The sequence below is a fragment of the Homalodisca vitripennis genome, chromosome 7 (assembly GCF_021130785.1).
Source record: "Homalodisca vitripennis isolate AUS2020 chromosome 7, UT_GWSS_2.1, whole genome shotgun sequence".
NCBI lineage: Eukaryota > Metazoa > Arthropoda > Insecta > Hemiptera > Cicadellidae > Homalodisca > Homalodisca vitripennis.
Window position 1 is genome coordinate 130,333,706 of NC_060213.1, and position 21,167 is coordinate 130,354,872.

The window sequence follows — 21,167 nt, forward strand, 5'->3', positions numbered from 1 at the left end:
CAGACAGGATTCGTAGCAACTGGAGTTGTTATTTAATACACTTGGGCAGTTTGAAAGGTAAGGCCTACCCGCAACAAATTTCCTTGTTAGTTATATGTTGTTACTATGTTCTTAAGATATATCACAACTTCCATTAAATGTCAACACCACAAATAAATCTGAAGATTACTATAAAGTTGCAGTAACCGACTAAAGTAGGGTACATCAATGACACTACTTCTTGCAGTTTTCATCAGTTCATTAACTTTTCTGTCAATCGTCAAAGTATCTGCCCAGTCTCTTACAACGGTCTGCAATCTAATGGCGATCTATTATAACACTTATAAATCCAGTTTATAAATAAATAAATGCTTAACGCCATATATAACCAACCATAAGGAGGAATTGGGAGACTTGGTTTTACAAGCTTGAAAGCCAGTCCTCTTGCTGTTTACCGTGACGAGGTTGGATACGAATTGTTGTTTTATTTCATGAATTAAACGGATTAAGACCAGATTAAGTTCTTATTACATTGGATTATTAGCTATCAAGAATATATTATGAATCCTTGGTTTATAAATTAGCTTTCAGTTTGATATAGCTTCAATTGTTTTAGAATGGTTATACATTGAGGTTCATGCATATTTTATTACTCTGAGATAAATTGTATACTGTTGGCTGCCCTGCTCTTAACTGAAATAAAACAATGGCCAAGGTTTGTATTTGTATTTTGTAGCAGACGTTTATATGTGTTTTGCAAGTGCTTATGTTTTTGTTGTAAAACAACTAATATTAAAAATTATTATGAAATGTTTGCTATAACTATCATTAGTATTGACCCCGATACGGTGTACTTTTTATTGTTTTTCACCCGTTGTTTATAACAAGTCACCACATATCTGGGTAAATAAGATTTTTCTAAATGAGGTAACACCCGAATGCCCATAAAATTGGGTGTTGGCTTTTTAAGTTAAACTATTATTTCTTAGGTTCGTTTTTATTTAGGTAGCTAATCTATCTACTAACATTACTATTTTTAAAATTATTATTGTCACGCTGCAATTTAATTAAGCAATCAAACAATAATAGGCTAGGCCTACCTGTAAATTTAGTTAACCTATGATGACTATAACTCAGACTTCATGATTGTTATTTACTTTGGTGGTTTTAAAATTATACTCTCCATTTAATTCATATTCAAGATTTAAAATTATGATTTATACACATTAAAATGATTTGTCTTGATATTTCCTGTTGTGTTTGTCTTATTATGTTTGGTAATTGGTTTTTGTATTTATAAGTATAATCCATCCTCCTACACCAATAAATAAATGTTTCTATTTGTAAAACTTAAGTAAATTTAAAATTAACCACATAAGTGGCCACTTACCATTTTGATACTATTATATCATTGCACTTGTTTTCAGAAAAAAAAAACTGCAAATGTAAAGATAACAAAGTTGTAGAACATTATAAGTGGAATTGGCCTTTCTCTGAGCCATATTTTATTATTCTGTCATGTAATCTTGTAGCTGTGAGTCAACATCATACTTGTCACTGCTGGTGGCATGAATACATCCAGCGGTCAGTGATAATTTTTTATGGCAATAAACAAACAAGACGCATCCCATCCATATAGGCCAAGTTTATTTTTGTTCTGTAAACAATTAAGTGATAATAACATGAAAGAGAAACAGCTTATTCAGTTTACCTAAAAATATAGCAGTTGGGATCTAATATTTTCCTTTCATGTTTCTTTTAGAAACTACTAAAAAGTAACTTTTTGGTGATCTTTTTATTTGTATATGTAGTGCCTTCAAAATAGAATATAGCTTGTATTAGTGGTATTTCCTTAGCTAGTTCTATCTAAAATGTTTCAAAGAAACTATCTGTTAGTGACATTATTGATCTTTATATAAAACCAACTATCAGTCCTTATTTTATTGGTAGGCCTAAATAAAAAATATTCTTTTAAAAACTCTAGTGTGTGTGTTTTTTTCTAAACTTGGACTCGTACTGAAAAACCCATTAGCCTATGTGAAATTTGTGGGAAAGAAACAACTGTAACTGTGAGAGGAGCAAATATGGTTGTCTTTAGTTTTCCTAATTTTGGTTGTAATAATTTGTTTGATCACTGTAAATATTGAAGTCATATTTTAATTAAAAACATATGATTGTTATTGAGGACTATAGATATTTGAGATGCAAATATTAGGTATCGATGATTACATTCTTCGATATAAAAAACCGGGTTTGCTTATCGTACCCTACCCCTTATTGGCTGATTGTGTAGTGGAGCCTCTCGTGTCAGTTGCTCATGATGAAATCTGATTTCCGTCAATCTGTATGCATGATAGCTATTCAATAAGTTAACTCAGAGAGTTAAAATTTGGTGTGAAACTTTACCATTACTATGTATACAGTACATCGAAATTGTAAACTGTAAACATCAGTCCATTGGGAACTTGTTCTCTGGACCAGGATATTATCTGCTGTGGGGCTGCAGTATAATAAGCAGCCACCAACACAATCAGATGATGATTATTAAATGATATGGAATCATCGATATTCATGACCACTTGAAGGACTGAAAGCAAAATGTCAGACCAAATAACGTAAATAGATATTTAATAAAATAATATGGTTTGGCCAGTTTTCAATGTTAGAAAACCGGCAAGTGAGATCCGGGTTCGAGTCCCGGCGGATTAAGTACTTTTTGCGATTCAATGTTTATTGAAATTAAATAAGGCTATTGCCATTTATACAAATTTAATGTAAATAAAAAAGTCATTTGACAGGTATTTGGTCTTCCAATCATATGTTAGTTTGGTTATTTAAACGCATATGTGACAGATACGGCCAAATACAAAAACAAATTGAATCGTAAAAAGTGAGGGCTCTGTGGTGTAATGGTAGCACATTCACCCGGCAAGTGAGAGATCCGGGTTCGAGTCTCAGCGGAGCAAGTACTTTTTGCGATTCAATGTTTATTGAAATTAAATAAGGCTATTGCCATTTATACAAATTTAATGTGAATATATATATATATATATATATATATATATATATATATATAAGCTATATTTCTATACGTAAAAGAAATGAATTTTTTTTTTATTGTTTAAGATAACTAAATTGTATTAGTGAAAAGTACTCTTGACCCGTGTAGTACTATTACTTCACAGGGTAGAGATGTTTGATAGCATTTAAAAAATGTTCGAATTGATCACCACAGAATCATAATTTTCTCGTTGATACATATATTCTGCAAGATGATCGGCAACCCAGCAGGGATTACTTCTGGCTGGTTTATACCTACCAGTTGAACCCACCACTGGGCACAGCACAAACCGATGTGCCACTTCAATCTGGGCAACCTTATGGATGTCCAGTAGCGGCACATCACTAACCGTAAATGTTGAGATTCTGGGGTTCATGGACAATTCAATAGGTCTAGTCTACTGTGGGAGATGGACGAGTTGGTGGGGTTTGTTGCCTAACCTCAGAGGTTCTTGTTAACCTCAACCAGGGTGTGCCACCCCTGCCTACTTTGACTGGAGAGGCTGGTTCAGAGCTGGCCTCCCCTTCTGGGGAGACATGACTTTGAGATGTAGTGCCCTAATTCTTCCTCATAAATTTTGATAGGTGACGGCCCTACTCCCTAACCTTACCTATCCTGAATATCCTGTCACTCCGGAAGCAGCGCAAAGGTTCTTACAGGACTAAGTGCAATATATAAGCCTTTTGTCCTAAGAGAACAAAAAAAAAAAAAAAATGATCGGCAATGCTATCACTTCTGAGACCAGTATTTAAAGATTTCTTTGTTTATAAAAACATTTTTAGCCAATATTTGCATATTCATCGCCATTGTTCTTGTCGTTGTCACTAACATTTTCCTACATAAACGAAATAACAACTGTTGGTAATTGCATCACTAGTAACAGCTGGTAATGATGTCACTAATCAAATAAAGAAAGCTGGCAGTGATTAATAATGAATATCTATAAGTCAAATGTTGTATTCGATAATATCGATATTTAAAGTCGATAATCATTATCCGATTGTGTTGGTGGCCATTTATACTGTAGCCTGCATTGGGGCGAATGTGAAGCTTCCTACATTGAGCCGAAGTCTGGTATACAGTTATCCTTGTTACTATCAAACCATCTTTTTTTTTTAATCAAACATCTTTTGTGTACTCATGTAATTCAACTATCGGTTTGTTTTCATTTGTAATTAATTGTCTTTGACAATGCTACACTAATTCCTATAGTTATGGATCACCCAATATCTTTATACTTGTTCCATAGAGTTGTATTTAAAAGTTAAATCATATAGCCTAGTGTAAAAGAGCAATTGCTAGTATTTAAAATTCTAAATAATAGGCTAGTACTTTAGCTAATATTACAAGTACATTTATGGATTACTGTAAGTAATATAGGCCTACCATACTAAGATTTAGTTTAATTTAATCTCTTAATTGTCCAATTATTTCCATTTAGGATCTTCTTTAACATTTTACAGTCACATAATATGAAGCGATTGGATAAGTGGAAAACAATTTAAAGTATCTGTCTCTTACAGATGACGAAGATGCGCGTCAATTTGAAGATGTCACTGGTGTGCCTGTGTCTGGCGGCCGCCTTCGTCACGCTGTCTGTGTGGACGCGGTGTGGTGGTGACTTCAGATCGTTGGCTCATCGTCTCAGAGACACTCAGGGTGATGATCAGGTATGTAATGGTCCCAATACTGCATTTAGTAGCGTAACATGTATTGAGTTCTTTAATAAGGAAATTTAGGTTGGCTACTTTGGTATTTTCCTGGAGGCCACTATTTTTGGAAGGGTTTTTCTAACCGGGGACCTAAAAAACTATATTATTAGAAAAAACAGACTTTATTTTAGTTACTGTGAAAATTACGTGTCATTATGACGATAGGTTTTTATTTTCTGCCCTCCAAAAGGAAGCAATATTAACGAGAAGGAGACCACTCTGTCCCCATCTAATACTAGTTGTTACACGATATAAATAGGTTTGGTTTAGATTATCATGAATATGTTATTAGTAGTCTGGGCTAGATTGACACATTTTACACCCATGGGCCCTTGATATTTGCTACCCCCCCTATCCAACCATAAGAATAATGTCATAGACAGAAGCAGTGGCGTCGGGCCGGGGGGGCACGGGGGGGCACGTGCCCCCCCCCCCAACATTATGCAAAAAAAGGAAAAAAATAATATAAATTATCTTTAAATTACGTATATGTGAAAAGACTGGTGAGCTTGTCTCGAACTAGATGGACAGTTCGACACAAAGCAATCCATGTAATTCTAGAGCAGCTCCCTGAAGTGTACGAAACTTTGGAAGTTATTGCAAACGATGTATCAAATCGTAAAATTGCAGCCGAAGCTGATGGTCTAGCCAAACAAATCAGCACATTTGAATTTGTATTCAGTTTAAAACTATTGCACAGCGTTTTGAGTCAGACTGATATACTCTCCAAAGAACTGCAGAGTGAATCTCTTGACATTTCTAAGGTTTTTGCAAAAGTTGAATCAGTCATTGACTGTTTAAAACTAGACAGAAATGATGATGGCTTTATTCAGATGTGGAATGAGTCAGAAGAACAGTGTAACAAATATGGTATGAAAGGTTTGTCAGTTGAAAGGCCTTCACTACCACGCAAACGGAAGATTCCGAAAAAAAACTTGAAGCTAGTAGTAGCTCTTCAGATGCTGCATTTCATCAATCACCTGAACCTGAACCTGAACAGATGTTCAAGACTGGCATTTACTTTGCTGCTTTAGACACAGTAATTGTAAACCTGCAATCTCGTTTTTCCAAGAACGATTATGATAAAATCAACTACATTGCCCAGTTACTATTTAATTGGACCGAAATTGACAACAACGCTGTTATGGCAATCCAAAAGTTTTATAACTTGTCTTTAAGTTTCTCTGTACATCTTAAGTTTTTTCACTGTTATGCAAAGAACAATTTTGTCAAAACAGACAAAGCAACCACAAGAATAACGTTCCAAGAGTTGGCTGATTTTTTTATTGAGAATGATCTTCAAGCCAGTGCACCAGATGTTTGGCAGCTACTAGAAATATCACTTTCGTGGCCTATCACAACAGCAAGCGCAGAAAGATCGTTTTCTACACTACGAAGGCTAAAGACATTTCTTCGAAGCACCATGACAGAAGACCGCTTAAGTGGGCTTGCCCTGATGTCTATTGAGCAAGAATTGACGTCTGAATACATGAAAGATAAAAAACTAGATCTGTTAGTTGACAGATTTTCAAATCTAGCCGATAGGAGGCTAATGCTTCATTAGAAGTAACGAAAATTGGTTCGTTGAAAACCATTACTGTAGTTCTGTTCACCTTAAAACTTTGTCTTGTACACAAATTTGTTTTTGTGTTATAAATGTCCTTGCAGTTATGTCTAGAATAGAATAAACTTGTATAATTTGAAATTGAGTCTTTTTACAATCCATCAATATAGTAAAAATTGATTAAAACCAATGTTTAACAAAAATACACATATACTTTACTTTAGTTCTTAAGTGGTAGTTTTCAAAAAAGTTTCCACGGGACCACCACCCACCCCCCCCCCGGAGACCCCGTGCCCCCCCAAATTATTAGGTCACGCTACGCCTATGGACAGAAGCCAAAAATTGCTTGGTAGTTAATCGTTGTTTAAAAAAAAAAACAGATTTACCGAGCAACAAGTACAAGGAAATAAAAATTATCATATTAGGTGTAATATATTAACATAGTGGTATTAACATAGGTATATCATATCTACATAGTATAATGTATTAATCTTTTTTTCTAAATAATGGTATAACTTAAAGGTATTAAAAATAAAACCATTCACTGATCTGAGGTGTATTGTATTAAAAAATAGAATACAAAATCTAAATATCTGCTAGCTATAACAGGACTGCTTGTGTTTATTTAAACAGCTTACGTCTTGCTTTAGCATTGACAAAGTCATCAACAACATCATTAAAATCAAGTTTGTCAGGTCGTTTTTAGTAATGAAAAGAAAGAAAAACTTATCGTTTTTTATCAACAGTAGATCTTAAATAACTTTTTATTCTGGACAGTACAGAAAACACATCTTTCAACTGCACAATTGGTTGCTGGTGTACATAGAAACAACTTTAGACAAATACTTATAATTGGTTATAAGTCCTAAAGGTCCCCCAAACAACTGCTATACATGTTATTTCTTGAGAAAGAAGTTGTTTTAATAGTCTTAGCTTTGGATTTGTTTCTTCTCTTCACATCCAATAATACTCTTGAGGGCCTTCGTAATTGCCTCAATGTTTTTGTTCAAACTTCTGCAAGCTTCTTCCTTTGCCGGACATCTTGTTATGCTTAATGATTTGACAGCTAGGTTCTTATCTTCAGAGTCGGTAAACGATTCAAGAATATTACATCGATGGGTAGAACCAGAAAAGAAATTGTAGCGTGATTGTAATAATTCAAAGAAGTTTCTGGATATTGCACAACATTTTGGAGCACTTTAACAGATCAAATTTAGTGAAGGGGCAGAGCAAGAGAAGTACAATGTAATTGATTGACTTATTTATTTAAGCTTAGATTTTAATCCGTTGTACATTCCTGACATGTTTGATGCATTATCATTTGTTTTTCCACAGCAGTTTTTAGGATTATAAAATTTAGCATCTGAAATGTTTGAATTTAACATATTAATGTTAGCCTCTAGATAGTGTGTTATTTAATTATATAAGGATATGATCATTTAACATTTTGAATCTTTACAGGATGGCCAAAACGAACATTCAGGCAATGAGGGCCAGGGATTTGAGGAACTCGACTGTAATATCAATGGAGAGTACACTATAGGTTGTAGAAGAGAGGGCGAGGAAGTGTATCTGCCATTTTCGTTTCTTCACAAATACTTTGAGGTAATGTTTTTTAACTTTTAATAAGGACTAAGTTAGGTTTTTTTTGTGGATCGCATGAGTTTTTAATAAGAATTTTTGTTTGGTTCTGACAGAGATCTTTAATATAACATCTTGAGTGTTTCACCATTTTCTGGATAAAAAATATATATGTGCAGAGGAAGTTCCAGGAAATTCTGAAAGTTTTCGAGTTTGGCTGGAGTAAACATAAGAAAGAGTATCTATCTGCTCTTTCAGTTGGTTATGGTGTCTTATTTTTTTATTATTTCACCCCTTAACGGAGTTCTTTGTACCTAAAATAGTTTTTTGATTTTTTTGTGTTTTTTTTTATAGAGAAAGTTTTTTAGTAGATGTAAACTTTTTTATGCAAAAATGTAATTTTTATTTCCTTTTTTAACATTTTTGTTATTTTTTATATATTGTCAACTAAGTAATTTTCACTATCCTTGTCCATGTTATCATCATGCAAATGAAGCCGATCGTTTATTTGTGTGTGGATATTTCTCTGGTACAATAAACACTAGGTAGAAATAAAACACTCCAGGACGGGTGAAATGCAACAACACATGGTAGTGTCTGGACTGTACAACTACAGTAAACTAATTATTACACCAGTAACACACTTTTACGCAATCTCTATGAATGTAATAATACATGAAAAAACGTGAAGGAGATCAAGAATTCTGCATGATCATGGTGCATCTGCGATCATAGTCATATAGGTCTGAGGGTTCCATTATTATATGTTTTGGGTTGTATGATCTAGTTGTTAAAATACTGTGCTATAGTTAACAATTCAAATTTTTTAATAAATTTCGATTCATCCTCCGCTTGTTTTAATACCTAATTTTTCAAAGATTACATGATGAAGCAGTTTAAAGAACTCTGTCCCTGAAGAGTTCTATTGATCTGGTATCACTGGATATTAGGAGGAATGCCGAGACAGAGTGTAGTGTTTGTATCCTAAAAATATTTTGGAACAAAAAACGTTCCTTATAGTGGTTTAAATTCTATAGTACTCAATTCCAAACATTGTTTACTATTAGTTTGGCCATTCATTGTGCAGTTCGTATTTGCAGGTGTACGGGAAGCTGGCAACGTATGACGGATATGAGAGGTTTGAATGGTCTCACTCCTACTCCAAAGTGTATTATCCCAAGTCAAGATATGAACCTCGTGGAGTGTTCCTTTACTTTGAGAATTACAACGTGGAGCTAAGAGAGAGAGTCAAGTGTATCAGTGCTATTGAAGGTGAGTATTAAGATGTAATTTTAGTTCTTTAGGTTGCTGCAACTATAACTTGTACTAAAAAATGACTAATGATCTAATATTTTGTCTTAAATTTTCTTTATGACTTGGATACAGACCGGTTTTCTTAAACTTGTACCTAAGGCATCTTGTCAAAGTGGTTGAAAATTGGTAAGCACATTGAACTGGTTCATAGAGCAATTTAGCTTAGTGATTGGAGGCAGCACAGTCTGATGTAGAATGCTAATCCCTCACAGTAGCTTGTGAGTTCTCTCCCAAAGCTCTTTTATCTTGATCCATAATGACTTTAAAAAGGGAGGTTACTCTTTCTGTGATTTGTACTACCAAAGTATTACTTACATTTGATGGTGAGGTATAAAATAATTGCAATGATGCAATTTGGAGTGTTCTAAGCACTGTTTATTGAAGCAGGAATTCACACTGTGACGATTGATGAGGTAGATGTTTTGCAGAAAGCATTGGTGGATATTTCCTCTCCTTTCTATGCAACTGTTCTCTGGATATTTCTTTCACACAATCACACATCAATCTCAACATCATCGGATTGGAGAGCCATGTACTAGAATCCTTGCTCTATTACCAGCAGTTTTTGTTGTCAATATTTCGAGCTATCTAGAGTTGGTCACAGATATTCTATTTCAACCATGTAATGATCTCTAGAAGGGATTGCTCATGAGAACTGGTTGCAGCTTGTTTTCTTTTCAGTTCAGACTGTTGTCTCGGATAGGGTGTGCTATTCACAAATAAATGTCCAAATGTTACATAAAAAATATAAGATACAAAGTTATGAGATAGGTTCTAGATAGGTGAGTAGAGACAATTAGGATTTGGGATTTATTTTTTACTCAAGTGACCTTCCGTTGGAATCCTTTCTGGCTACTACAATCTTTCCTCTGCACCTCGACAAGATTTTGTGACTCTTGTCAGTGGAGTGCAATTTTAGTATATAATTGTAGCCCTTATATTTAACATAGGCCTAGGCATGGGAGGTTTCTAACAGTTTTTGTCCAGTAAGAGGATATTTATTGCTTAGAAGTTCAACTCTTCTCAGCCAGTTGATTCTTCAACCCATCAGCACCATTTCAGTGGTCAATTTCTGCATTAAATCTACATTCTATGACGCCAGGATGTAAACACAATGATGTTTTTTTTTTTGTGTCAGTGTTAATTTGAAGATGGGTATGCAGAGAAAGTCTGAGCTTCAAGTTGTTTTCGTAGTTGTCACTAAGACATTTGACAGTGTTTGACGGAGTTAGGAATTCCAAATATTTTGAGAGTATAACGGACGCAACGAGGTGTGTGGTCTAAAAGTGAACACATCAAAGCAACCAGTCACTAGCGCTGGCTTTGTTACGGAAGTAAAATGCCGAGACCAATAACAAAAGACAATTTGGCACAATCACTTATATTGAACTTTGTTGTCTCTAGAACAGTTATGGCCTAACATTTTGGCTGGTTTCAGGACCTATGGTTCTATGAGGTACCTGTTGAATTTCAGTACAGGAAGAATAAAATGACTGCTATAGCTGCAGGGATAGTTACTATATCCATTATCCCTGTACATTGAATTAAACAGGGATTAGTACTGAGGGTGCCAGTACCCACCCTATTATATTTTTTTCATTTACATCTATGTTGCTGTCAATTTATACGAAAAAAACTAACCTGAATGTTTTATGTTTTAGTTATAAAACAAGCAGAAATGAAATAATGTAAATTATAAGGGTAATTCTAATTATAAGTAAATTTTCAGTAATAATTTTGACTACAAGAACTATCACACTACGGCAAGAACCTGATGAAGCTGCAACGTAATCTTGGTATGTTGTTGCAGGTGTACCTGTGTCAACGCAGTGGGAGAGTCAGGGCTACTTCTACCCCACGCAGATTGCCCAGTTTGGGCTATCACACTACAGCAAGAATCTGACGGAGCCAGAGCCTCGGCGCAAGGTGTTGGAGGACGGTAGTAGTGTGACTCCTGAGTGGGTTATCGGTGCGGGGGCTATTGCCGTGCGCAGTGTGGAGCCGCCTCGACATTCCCACGTCCTAAAGTTCCAGACTTCAGGAGGTTAGTTCGTTGGCAGACTCTTCGCTGAATCTGATTAATCATACAATTCCAAGTTTTTACAATTGTGAGGTCCACGCCATATGATTAGAATTTTTTTTAATTTGTTGCAACAGGTTATTTTACTGTACTTATAGTTTAGTATATACTCAATTTGGTACTGAATATACTCACTGGATATTTAACTAGTTATATATAAATGTGGTTGACTACTGGCCCTTCATCATCTTCAGGTTGCAGTGTGGTGAGCACTGAAATATTTTGTTATGGTCCGTAATCTAAATGCTGGTGCTACTTTCTCTTTTCTTGTGAGGGGATCCACTATTTTGAAGGGTTGGTTTGAAGGGTTTTTTCTGCATTATCCAGTGGAAAATGTATCCTCAATTTAATAACATGGACAATTAAATCCTCTTTGGTATTAATTTGTTTTTCTTCTTCAATCAATAGATCATTCTGTTTAAGCACTGGTCAACGCTTGAATGGGCCTTGAACAACTCTCTTTGATTTTTTGGGATTATGAAGTGTCCATAAAGTATTTTTAGAGACAATTTTTGTGTTGTGGCATTTAACGCTTTATAGCTTATGATCGTGGGAAATGATCAAAAACAATATTTAAATATCTGTCTCTGAACCTTTTTATTATTCAAGATTGCAAGATCCGACTTTGTAGTCTGGCTTATGTTTTTCATTTTACAGTCGATTTTCCTCATGGCGAAGTGTTTTCTCATTCTAGTATTATCTATTGGTTAATTGTGTCCCATAAATCTTTTTTAATTTACCACTTTCTTACATAATTCCATATGTGTATACTAAACATTTCTGACTCCTTCTTAGCAGATCACTTACAAGAGTCTGGAGGTACTAGTTACTAGTAGTAAATAGTACAGTACAGGGAAAGTAAACTTCATCCCAAACCAGTTTTTCAGCAGCACAAAAGTTAAAAATATTAGGGAATTGTTAATATTCCACTTTAGGAGTTGAGCAGTATATCTGTAAATGTCCGGAAATTCCAAAATGTCATGTTTATGGGTGTATACATTTTCTGTTGCAATTTGAATGGTTACTAGTTATTATTTAGTCAACTTCTTTATGGTTAGTGGTATCAGGTAGTAGTATATTTGTATCATCGCATTGGAGATAGTTATAGGGTGCCAATTTTTATAGGCGGGTGACAAGAGTTTACCAATATCATATTGCTTGTCTTGCAGGTTTTAGAAAAGTTCTACATACTTCTAACTAGAAATTTAAACAATTTTTTATAGTTAAAACATCACAAGAATAGGTTTGTTCCTTAAACTCGTTAAAAAAAGTTTTCCCAAATTAGATTGGAGCAATGTCTTAAGTTTTTAACAATTTAATGGCTGCCAGCTTTTTGAGAATTTAACACTATCTACTTTGTTGAAATTATGATCTTTCTTAATTATTTCTATCTTGAACAAAGAACTTAGTTATTGAATTCTTAAAAAGCTGGCAGCTTTTTTAAAGAAGTCACATTGATCACTGTTGGTCCTTATGTTTGTTGGTTTGTCAATCTTCAGCCAATCACAATAAAGCTCCGCCCTTTGAACTCACCTGTACAGATGGATGCATATAATTGGCAGTTTTGGTTAAAGATCTGTTGACTGAAGAAGGAAGGCCGAAATATTTTAATTATGTAATTGTTTTATTGCAATGTTTTGACACTGAGTGAACTGAAAAATTTAGATTTTAGTTATGTCCTAGTTAGACTCAGATAACTAACTCAATAACTCGGCCATAGTAATCCCTGCAATTTATGTCTTCTCTTTCGCAAAAGAATCTCCAGTAGTAGTTTACAAAATAGTGTAGTGTTGGTCCTCTAAGACTTATTTGTACTTTTGTGTTACAGAGAGTGGTATCAGCTTGACAGTAGATCACGTGTTGGACTTTGTGTTGAGCGCAGATGTGCGACTCTCCGTCGAGGACAACTCCTCACTGGCTGTCACGCTTCACAACCGCGAGAAGAAACAGATCTGGACAGTGCACTACACTTGTTCTAGTCAGCTTCTCACTGCTCAGGTCTGTGGACGTGACATTATAACAGCTGATTTTAAAATCCTCTAATTTGATTAAAATGTTTTTGTCTTAACCCTTCGCACGCCGCTAGTAAATCAATTTATTTCCCTATAAAGCCAAGACATCTATAAAATATATTTTTCTTTAAGTTCAAAGCTATTTTTTTAATTATAGGCCTAATTACAGGTATGCTATAAGAGGTAAATGCAAAAATATATTAAACTTGGAATTCTAGGTAAAATTAGCATATTTATTGATAAAAATAACAATTTACTTTACTGTGAATTTGATCTAAGTTCAAATTCTTGGTATAAAGTAATGGATATATTAGGTTATGGCTCTGTAGGACACACAAAACAGGAGCAGGTGAACTGCTAGACAAAGTGGACCCCTCCCCCTGCTGCAAGTGAATGTCGTCTAAAAATACTTCCTTATCAAACCGTGATAAGCATGGATCATGCACCTGCCATTTAAAGGTCTTTTGTGAACTAAAAAACTCTCTAAGAGACACAATGTGTAATATTGGATATACTCGTGTTTGGCGTTTTGGTCTACCATTCTGATATATCCCTCTATGGCGGTGTGGGAAGGGTTAATACTCTATTTTTAATTCAGTTGAGATTATGTGTAAGTGATAAATAATCATGTTTAACCATTTACTGTGTTGAAGCTGTTTTGAATACTTGTAGATATATTAATTTAACGAGCTTGTTCAAAATAAAAAAAAGATCAAATTAATTAAGGTTTAATAACTATAAGGTACTAATGATGAGGACACAATTTCATAAATCTGTGAAATATTTCTTTCTAAACCTATTGACCTCTATTGCCTTATCTGATCCACAGGACCAAGATATATTCTACGGACTGGGCTGTGAGCACCACAAGGATTGGCACCATATCACCCGTGACCTTTTGGTGGATCTACAGAAGGGTCTAACTCTCCTTAATATCGGCAAGAGGAAAATATCCAGATCAAAATTCAAGGTAAACACCGGAAATCTTTCTGCTAATCAATTTGTCAACCCTTTTAAGATGACAAAAAAATTTTGTAATTTTTTCTGGTACGTACACGCATTTGAAGTGGCTACTTTTTTCTGAAAGGTTTAATGAAAAAGATAAAGGTGGAAATAGAGAAAAGTAAATATTTTATAAATACATTATAAGTATAGTATTAAGAAAGATGCACATACAAATTTTTCATCCTATACACAATAAAATTGTCTAGAATATAACATTATTTGATAATTCGATTAAATATAATAACATTTTTTATTATTTTGTTTCTTAGTTGAATTTGTTGGTTTACTACAGGTTTAATATATTAAAAAAAGTAGTATTGAAAAAAGTTATTTTTTATAAGAGTACAAAAATTCATGTTGATTAGTTGGAAAAAAAGGATAAAAAAAAATTGTATAATAGTCTCAAATCAGCTAAAATGCACTAAACGTGTTGCGTGATATAGATGACTTATACTACCAACATGATCAACTAAAATATTTGTAAAAAGGTCATAGGACATATGTTAGCACAGAGAATCACGATTTTACTATGTATCGTAACTCATAAACATTAAAATAAATAGCGGGCCATTGATAGTCCACATCGTTTTCTTGGAAATCATTTTTGCAGGCTATAAATAGCCAACATGGTCTAAAAGGGATAATTACACTTTTTTTAAGATCTTGTGTAAAGTTTAGTACTTCCCCTATATTTCATACAACTTATTTATTAATTGCCTGTTAATTGTGTGATACTTGTTCATTTTAATTACCGCTTAGAAAACATTGGAATTGAGAAATATTAGTATGGGTATTTGTATGTGCCATTTATGATTTGTTTAAAAGAGAGGATATCTTATTTAGGTTGGCAGCATCACAGTACACGGGTCGGGCATGTTGGACAACCTGACACTGTCCTCCAGTGAGCACATGGCGCAGTTTTACGCTGCTGCGCGGTGGTTTATCACGCACCAGGATCCAGTAACAGGAGGCTGGCCTAACCCTGTGCGACGGAGAGGAGTGCAAGGCATGATGGATCTCCTGCCCGGATGGTGAGACTATACTATGTAGATCTAAGAAAAAGAGGAAACCAACCTGTTTTTTAGAAACGTTTTTATTAGAAGATATGGGTTTTTTTTTCTAATATTTGTAAGGTGTGAGGGATCACTTCACATTATTTCCATCATTCACTTTTACTATTTTAAAAACCTTGGAGCAAGTAAAATAAACCAAGAACATTATTTGTACTCCCAAAGGCACATCTTCTATCTCGATATCTATCTCTCTCTCTCTTTTTTTTTTTTTTTTTTTTTTTTTTTTTTTTCTTAGTTATTCAAGAAATGCATGCATCAATAGGCGCATGTAATCAGTTGTGTAAATAAAAAATATACATAGAAGAGGTAAGATTAGGAGATGGTGCACTGTAAAAACTCTTCCAACATAAAGCCAACTGTTCAAATAGTCAGCTGGTTAGTCTCTTTTTAAATAACTTGCTGGTATTTATTTAACATTGGAAGTTGCAAAAGACTTGTATTATTATTTTTTGCAGTTCTTAACTTTGCCATTGGATATTAAATTCAAATACATCATGTTTGATATATACCAGATTATTCGTATGTTTCAGCATTTAATTCGATGCATAGTTTATTGAATTATACTGCTTAATGCTTATGGCATATGGTGTACAGCAGTGGGGAGGTTCTTCATTAAAAATTAAGCTTAGTATATTTGAAATTCATAAAAAAGTAATACAAGCCATTTTGAAATTGTTAAGTTAGCATTCAAAAATTTGTAAATTAAAACATTTCTGCACCGTTACATTTATTTTACTAAATTCTGTACTGTAAAGAGTATTCAATGAGAAACAACAACAACAAATAATGTGTACAATTTTCCAATCTATGAAACAAACTACAGAAATAAGCCAAGTAAGCTAAACGTAAACAATGCCTTGTAGTCAGTGTGAGAATTTTACAACAATAATTTATCTGTATACTTGTTAGCATCTAGTAAAATATAATACAAATCTTTGAAGTGAGCGATCTGAAAACAGGCTGTCAGCAATGGGGCAAGGGCACGGGATCTCGGTGCTAGCCCGAGCGTACTACCACTCGGGAGGCGAGCGACAGTACCTGGACACTGCCCTTAAAGCCCTCAAACCTTTCCGTGTGCTCAGCAAGGATGGAGGAGTGTTGGCGTTGTACTTGGGTCAGGTAACGTACTATAATATTCATTCTCCCCTAATTGAATATCAAGCTTCCTGAACTTAGAAATATTACTTCTTGGGGTGTTATAAAAATTTCTATGGGAAGTAATAGCAGTAAATTGATTGAGAATGTTAAATTTGATGAAGAAAGAATTTAAAGTTTTTTTTACCAACTAAAATGTTTTGTGATGCTCACAGCTTTGTGATACGGTGGATGATGCTCATTGCCCAGTTTTAGACCCAACCATCACGCCATCTTTCATTGTTTTTATTTCATGTTAAAAATTACACTTAAATAAAAAAACACTCATTAATATAAAAAGTAATCCAAGAATACCACTGTACTTTAGTGGGATTTGCAGAGGTCTGTTTTTAATCTGTTTGCTTTCTGTCGAGTAGCTAACATCCGCATATAGACACAGCAAACACAACAAACATAAATATAGAAAATACAATCTTCATGTGAAATATTATTTATAAAATCACTATAATTTTATAATTGAGTGATCTACCTACGTGTTTTTATAAATTAATATAATACAACAACAACACGTTTTAGTGGTCAGTAATTTGCTATTGCTGATCAGCTGCTGTCCGCAGACATATGCATCAAACTCGTGGCTATGCATTTAGATAAATAAAGAACTGCAAACAAAATATTATTTACAAAACTATGATAATTTGTTACTTAAGTTACATCTCTACAGGTCTTCATACAGGGAGTACAACATTTTTTTAGGAATTGGAAATTTGCATATTGCGATATTCTGCTGTCTGCAAATAAACGCAGCAGACTCACGGTGATGTACGAACACATAAATGTAGAATATACTCATGTTAACTGCAAGTAAAATACTGTTTACAAAAAGTAAGGTCAATTATCTGTCAAGTTTTTTATTATGGCAAAAACATATTTTAGTGATTGGTAATTTGTGTGCTGCTGGTCGCATATTTGATTGTCGAAATCTGTCGATTGATTCTCGAATCCAAATCACATGAAACAATTAACAAAAGTTTCACAAACTAGAGAATTAACAATTGTACTTATTGTTCTTGATGTAACTGTTAGTTTAAATTCCAACTGTAGGTGCCGTGGTATGAAGAGTATCCAACTGAGCCTGCATCGTTTGTGCTGAACGGCTTCATTTACTCACTGATAGGCCTGTACGACCTGCTGAGCCTGGCACCTGCCTTACAGGCCAGGGAGGCTGCAGCTCTCTTTCACCAGGGGGTGAAGTCTCTCAAGAAACTGCTACTGGCATTCGACAACGGTTCAGGGACCAACTACGATCTCAGGCATCTCACAATTGGCTGTGCTCCGAACATTGCCAGGTAAACTTACCGTAAGAGTTCCTCAACTTGTGAAGGATTAGGAATCCAGTGACATTGTCACCATCTGAAGGATAAGGAAATAGTATGATCAATAGCACAATGCTTTCAGTAGTTGATGCCTCTCAAATAACAAAAAGCAACGAGGTTGCCAAAAGCTGCTTAGGCAATTGTAACGAGCAATCCTCCCGTTCTAGTTACTTGCACAAACTAAATCAACATAATAAGACGAACTCCACATATTCCAAAGTATCCAAGAAAATGTTGAAAAAACCAAGGGTAAAAGTGTGTGGGTAAAACTACCCCTGTATTTGTTTAGCTTATTGTAGTAAGTTTTTGTCACCTTTATCGGTAAAAATCTTGAGTCCCATTGGAAATGTGTGAAAAACTCGATACTTTTAAAGACAATTATTTTTATTGTATTCAGATTTGTTCGAAACATTAAAATACTATTAGGATCCCACATGACTTCTTTAAATATGCTCAAGTAAAGTGTAATAGTATATCTTGATAACAAGTTGTGAGACTTCATGGAAAATCGGGATATCACCAATGTGAATTCAACACACTTCATTAATATTGAAATATAGATTGTAAATTCAAAACGTTGTGGAAAAAAGTAATTTGTCTCTATAAGGTAGTCCCTTAAAAGTTTAAAAAAATCTAATCTAGTTTTGGTTTTTTTAATAATTTGTTTTACCAAACAGGTGTACATTCAAAAGACCACTCAAATGAATAAATATAGCAATCACATCTGCATCTCTTGTGGGATGACATGAAAAGTCACTCACAATGCATAGCTATCAAGTTCAGTTTTGCTTGAAAACTCTGTCGCATGATTTTTCTCAACCAATAATACGGCACCTCCCCCGCCCCATATGTTAAAATGTTGTTTCCAGTTCGTTTTGAAAAAAGTAAATCAGACTCGATATTGAAGTGATTAATTTTAAGTCATTTACAAAGTCATATTTTTTTAAAGTCTCATTTGCGTACATTCCCAAGAGCATTGAGTTTTTCTTAGATAAAGTAATTTTTATGTATGCACAAAGAAAATTATGTTTTTGTCACTTATACTCCTTGGGAGATTGTTTATATGTATATTTAAGGAAGAGCAGAGGCTCCAAGATAGACCCTTGTGGCATCAACCTTATTCATCGCTCCCAGAATTATCGATAACAGGTTAATTGACTATCAATGTACTTGACAGTCTGTCTTCGGTCCTTAACACTTTTAGAAGACCAAGAAATGTTACAACATTACATTAATTTAATTAGCTATGAGCAAGTTTGGTGTAGCAAGAAAGACAAGGTCCATAATGTGTATTTTTTAGCATTTTGGTCATAACACAATTTATTCAGCAAAATATTAAGATATTTTAATTTCTTCAGCATTTTACTAATCATTAAATACTCTTATTTATTAGCCAAGTGTGTGTGTGTGTGTGTGTGTGTGTGTGTGTGTGTGTGTGTGTGTTTTGTTGCAGTGTATCTGAAAAACACATATTAATTTGTGTGTGGGACTCCTATTATTTGTAATTGCATTAAAATCTGCTGCAACATACAAAAAAAATCACTAAACTGTCGTGAACTTTCTTCAAAATATAAAGAAAAATTTATAATATGTAATTAGCAAAATGACCAAATACTCCACATTAGTACCCAGAAATATGAATTCAGTGTACTTAAATTATAGCTGGTTGCTGACTTTGCATTATAAGGGGTTAATATTATAAAAAACCTGTCATGTACAATATTTATATAGTTATATCATCACAGTCACTAACATCAGACAACCCAAGTTTCCCATCTACTTCTCTGCTGTGATGTACAAGTTTTCCTATCGATAGTGGGCCCTGCTCAGTCTTTCTCATGAAATTGAGTGCTGGCAATCTCCTTTAGGTTCTCAAAGGTTTAATATAGGATCTGAACCAATTTTGGCAATTTCCTTTTAGCCCTTAGAAATGCAGTTTATCAAGTAGCCCCATGTGATCAATGCAATCAAATATCTTTCTGTGGTCATATAGAAATATAGAAGCAACATGGCATCCGCAATATATTTGAGATATAATAAAGTCAATACAAATGTAAATAGCTGCTTGGGTTGAAAAATCCCTGTGAAATCCAATTTGGCTTGGACATAGAATGTTTATTTCAAGATACCTTACAACCCGAGCAAGCATTAACTTTTCAAATAATTTTTAAAAGATAGACAGGAGAGTAATTGGTTGCTTCGTTCATCCTAGCTACTGTAGACAAGGATCTCGTGCTAGCCACCATGGTGGGGCACAGACGATGTGCACTGATCTGTACATACTTTTGCAGGTGGGACTACCACGCCACACATGTGAATCAGCTGCTTCTGCTAGCTACCATAGACAAGGACCCCCTGCTAGCCACCACGGCGGGGCGCTGGGTCGGTTACATGATGGGCAAGCGTGCTGCGCACAATTGAATCTACTATAGACTTCGCTCGACTGAAGGGTTACCTGGTGTGTATTACGCTTTTACCTTATCACTCATTGATCAATGTATCAGTGTCTAAATAGGCTATTAACAGATTGTAGGGGTACTCTTTGCCAGGAAAGAGAAAATAAATGTGGAAGAAGCCAGTAAGGTTACCCAAATTATGGTAATGATAAAAATATACTCATATTTGCAATCCCATATGTAGCAGCTGGGATTTTATTTTTCCCAAGTGGCGAATATTTGACATCCTTATCCTATCTTTTGCATTTTCTTAGTAGCATTTATCCTTCTAGTGTCCCCAAATTATTTTTGTAGGGAGCTTCTTTTCTCAATGCAGTACATGTCCTGCCCATCCTTTTAAAGTCTTTGTTGGAATACAAATTTGTTAAATTTTAAGCAATTTTCTTTAAAATAATTCAAATATGTCATATTTTTGGTAAAAGATTGTAAATTTGCAAGCTTCTAAGCCTTGGTGTCTAGTAGCTAGATTTGTGTCATCAGCAAACATAAAAATGTTTTCCATTGGGATCTTCTTAGTTATGTTATTTATACAAGCCAAAAGAAGGGTACCGATAATTATCTTTGTGGAACCTCATTTCGGATCAATGTAGGCTATAAAAGGATGGATTAATTTAGTTGTGTTGTGCCTTGAACCCAACTACCTGATACTTGTTGGTTAAGTATGAGGTAAACCTTGCAAGGACTGAATTTTTAATTCCCACAGTCAAAATTTCTTAATCAAAATGTCCACATCAACACACTTGAAGGCCTTAGAAAGGTCAACAAAACATCTGAGCATTGTCTCCCCCAAACATGTCTGTATCACTTTAACCTTCAAAAACAAAAATTCCAGCTCGATTTTTTTTTTTCAAACTTCCTC

The 21,167-nt window shown here is 34.5% G+C and overlaps 1 protein-coding gene across 1 annotated transcript in view; it reads left to right on the forward strand.

Moving 5' to 3' along the window:
• The first annotated feature begins 696 nt into the window (after nucleotides 1-696).
• LOC124366335 (D-glucuronyl C5-epimerase) overlaps nucleotides 697-21,167 on the forward strand; it is a 29,247-nt gene continuing 8,776 nt past the window's right edge. Inside the window, exons 1-11 of the mRNA XM_046822804.1 lie at nucleotides 697-882; nucleotides 4,564-4,710; nucleotides 7,778-7,921; nucleotides 8,998-9,169; nucleotides 11,022-11,255; nucleotides 13,120-13,289; nucleotides 14,133-14,273; nucleotides 15,152-15,339; nucleotides 16,341-16,500; nucleotides 17,581-17,825; nucleotides 20,144-20,310. Coding sequence (XP_046678760.1) covers nucleotides 4,564-4,710; nucleotides 7,778-7,921; nucleotides 8,998-9,169; nucleotides 11,022-11,255; nucleotides 13,120-13,289; nucleotides 14,133-14,273; nucleotides 15,152-15,339; nucleotides 16,341-16,500; nucleotides 17,581-17,825; nucleotides 20,144-20,273 — 1,731 coding nt within the window. The 5' untranslated portion in view covers nucleotides 697-882 and the 3' untranslated portion in view covers nucleotides 20,274-20,310. The remainder of the gene's footprint in view (nucleotides 883-4,563; nucleotides 4,711-7,777; nucleotides 7,922-8,997; nucleotides 9,170-11,021; nucleotides 11,256-13,119; nucleotides 13,290-14,132; nucleotides 14,274-15,151; nucleotides 15,340-16,340; nucleotides 16,501-17,580; nucleotides 17,826-20,143; nucleotides 20,311-21,167) is intronic.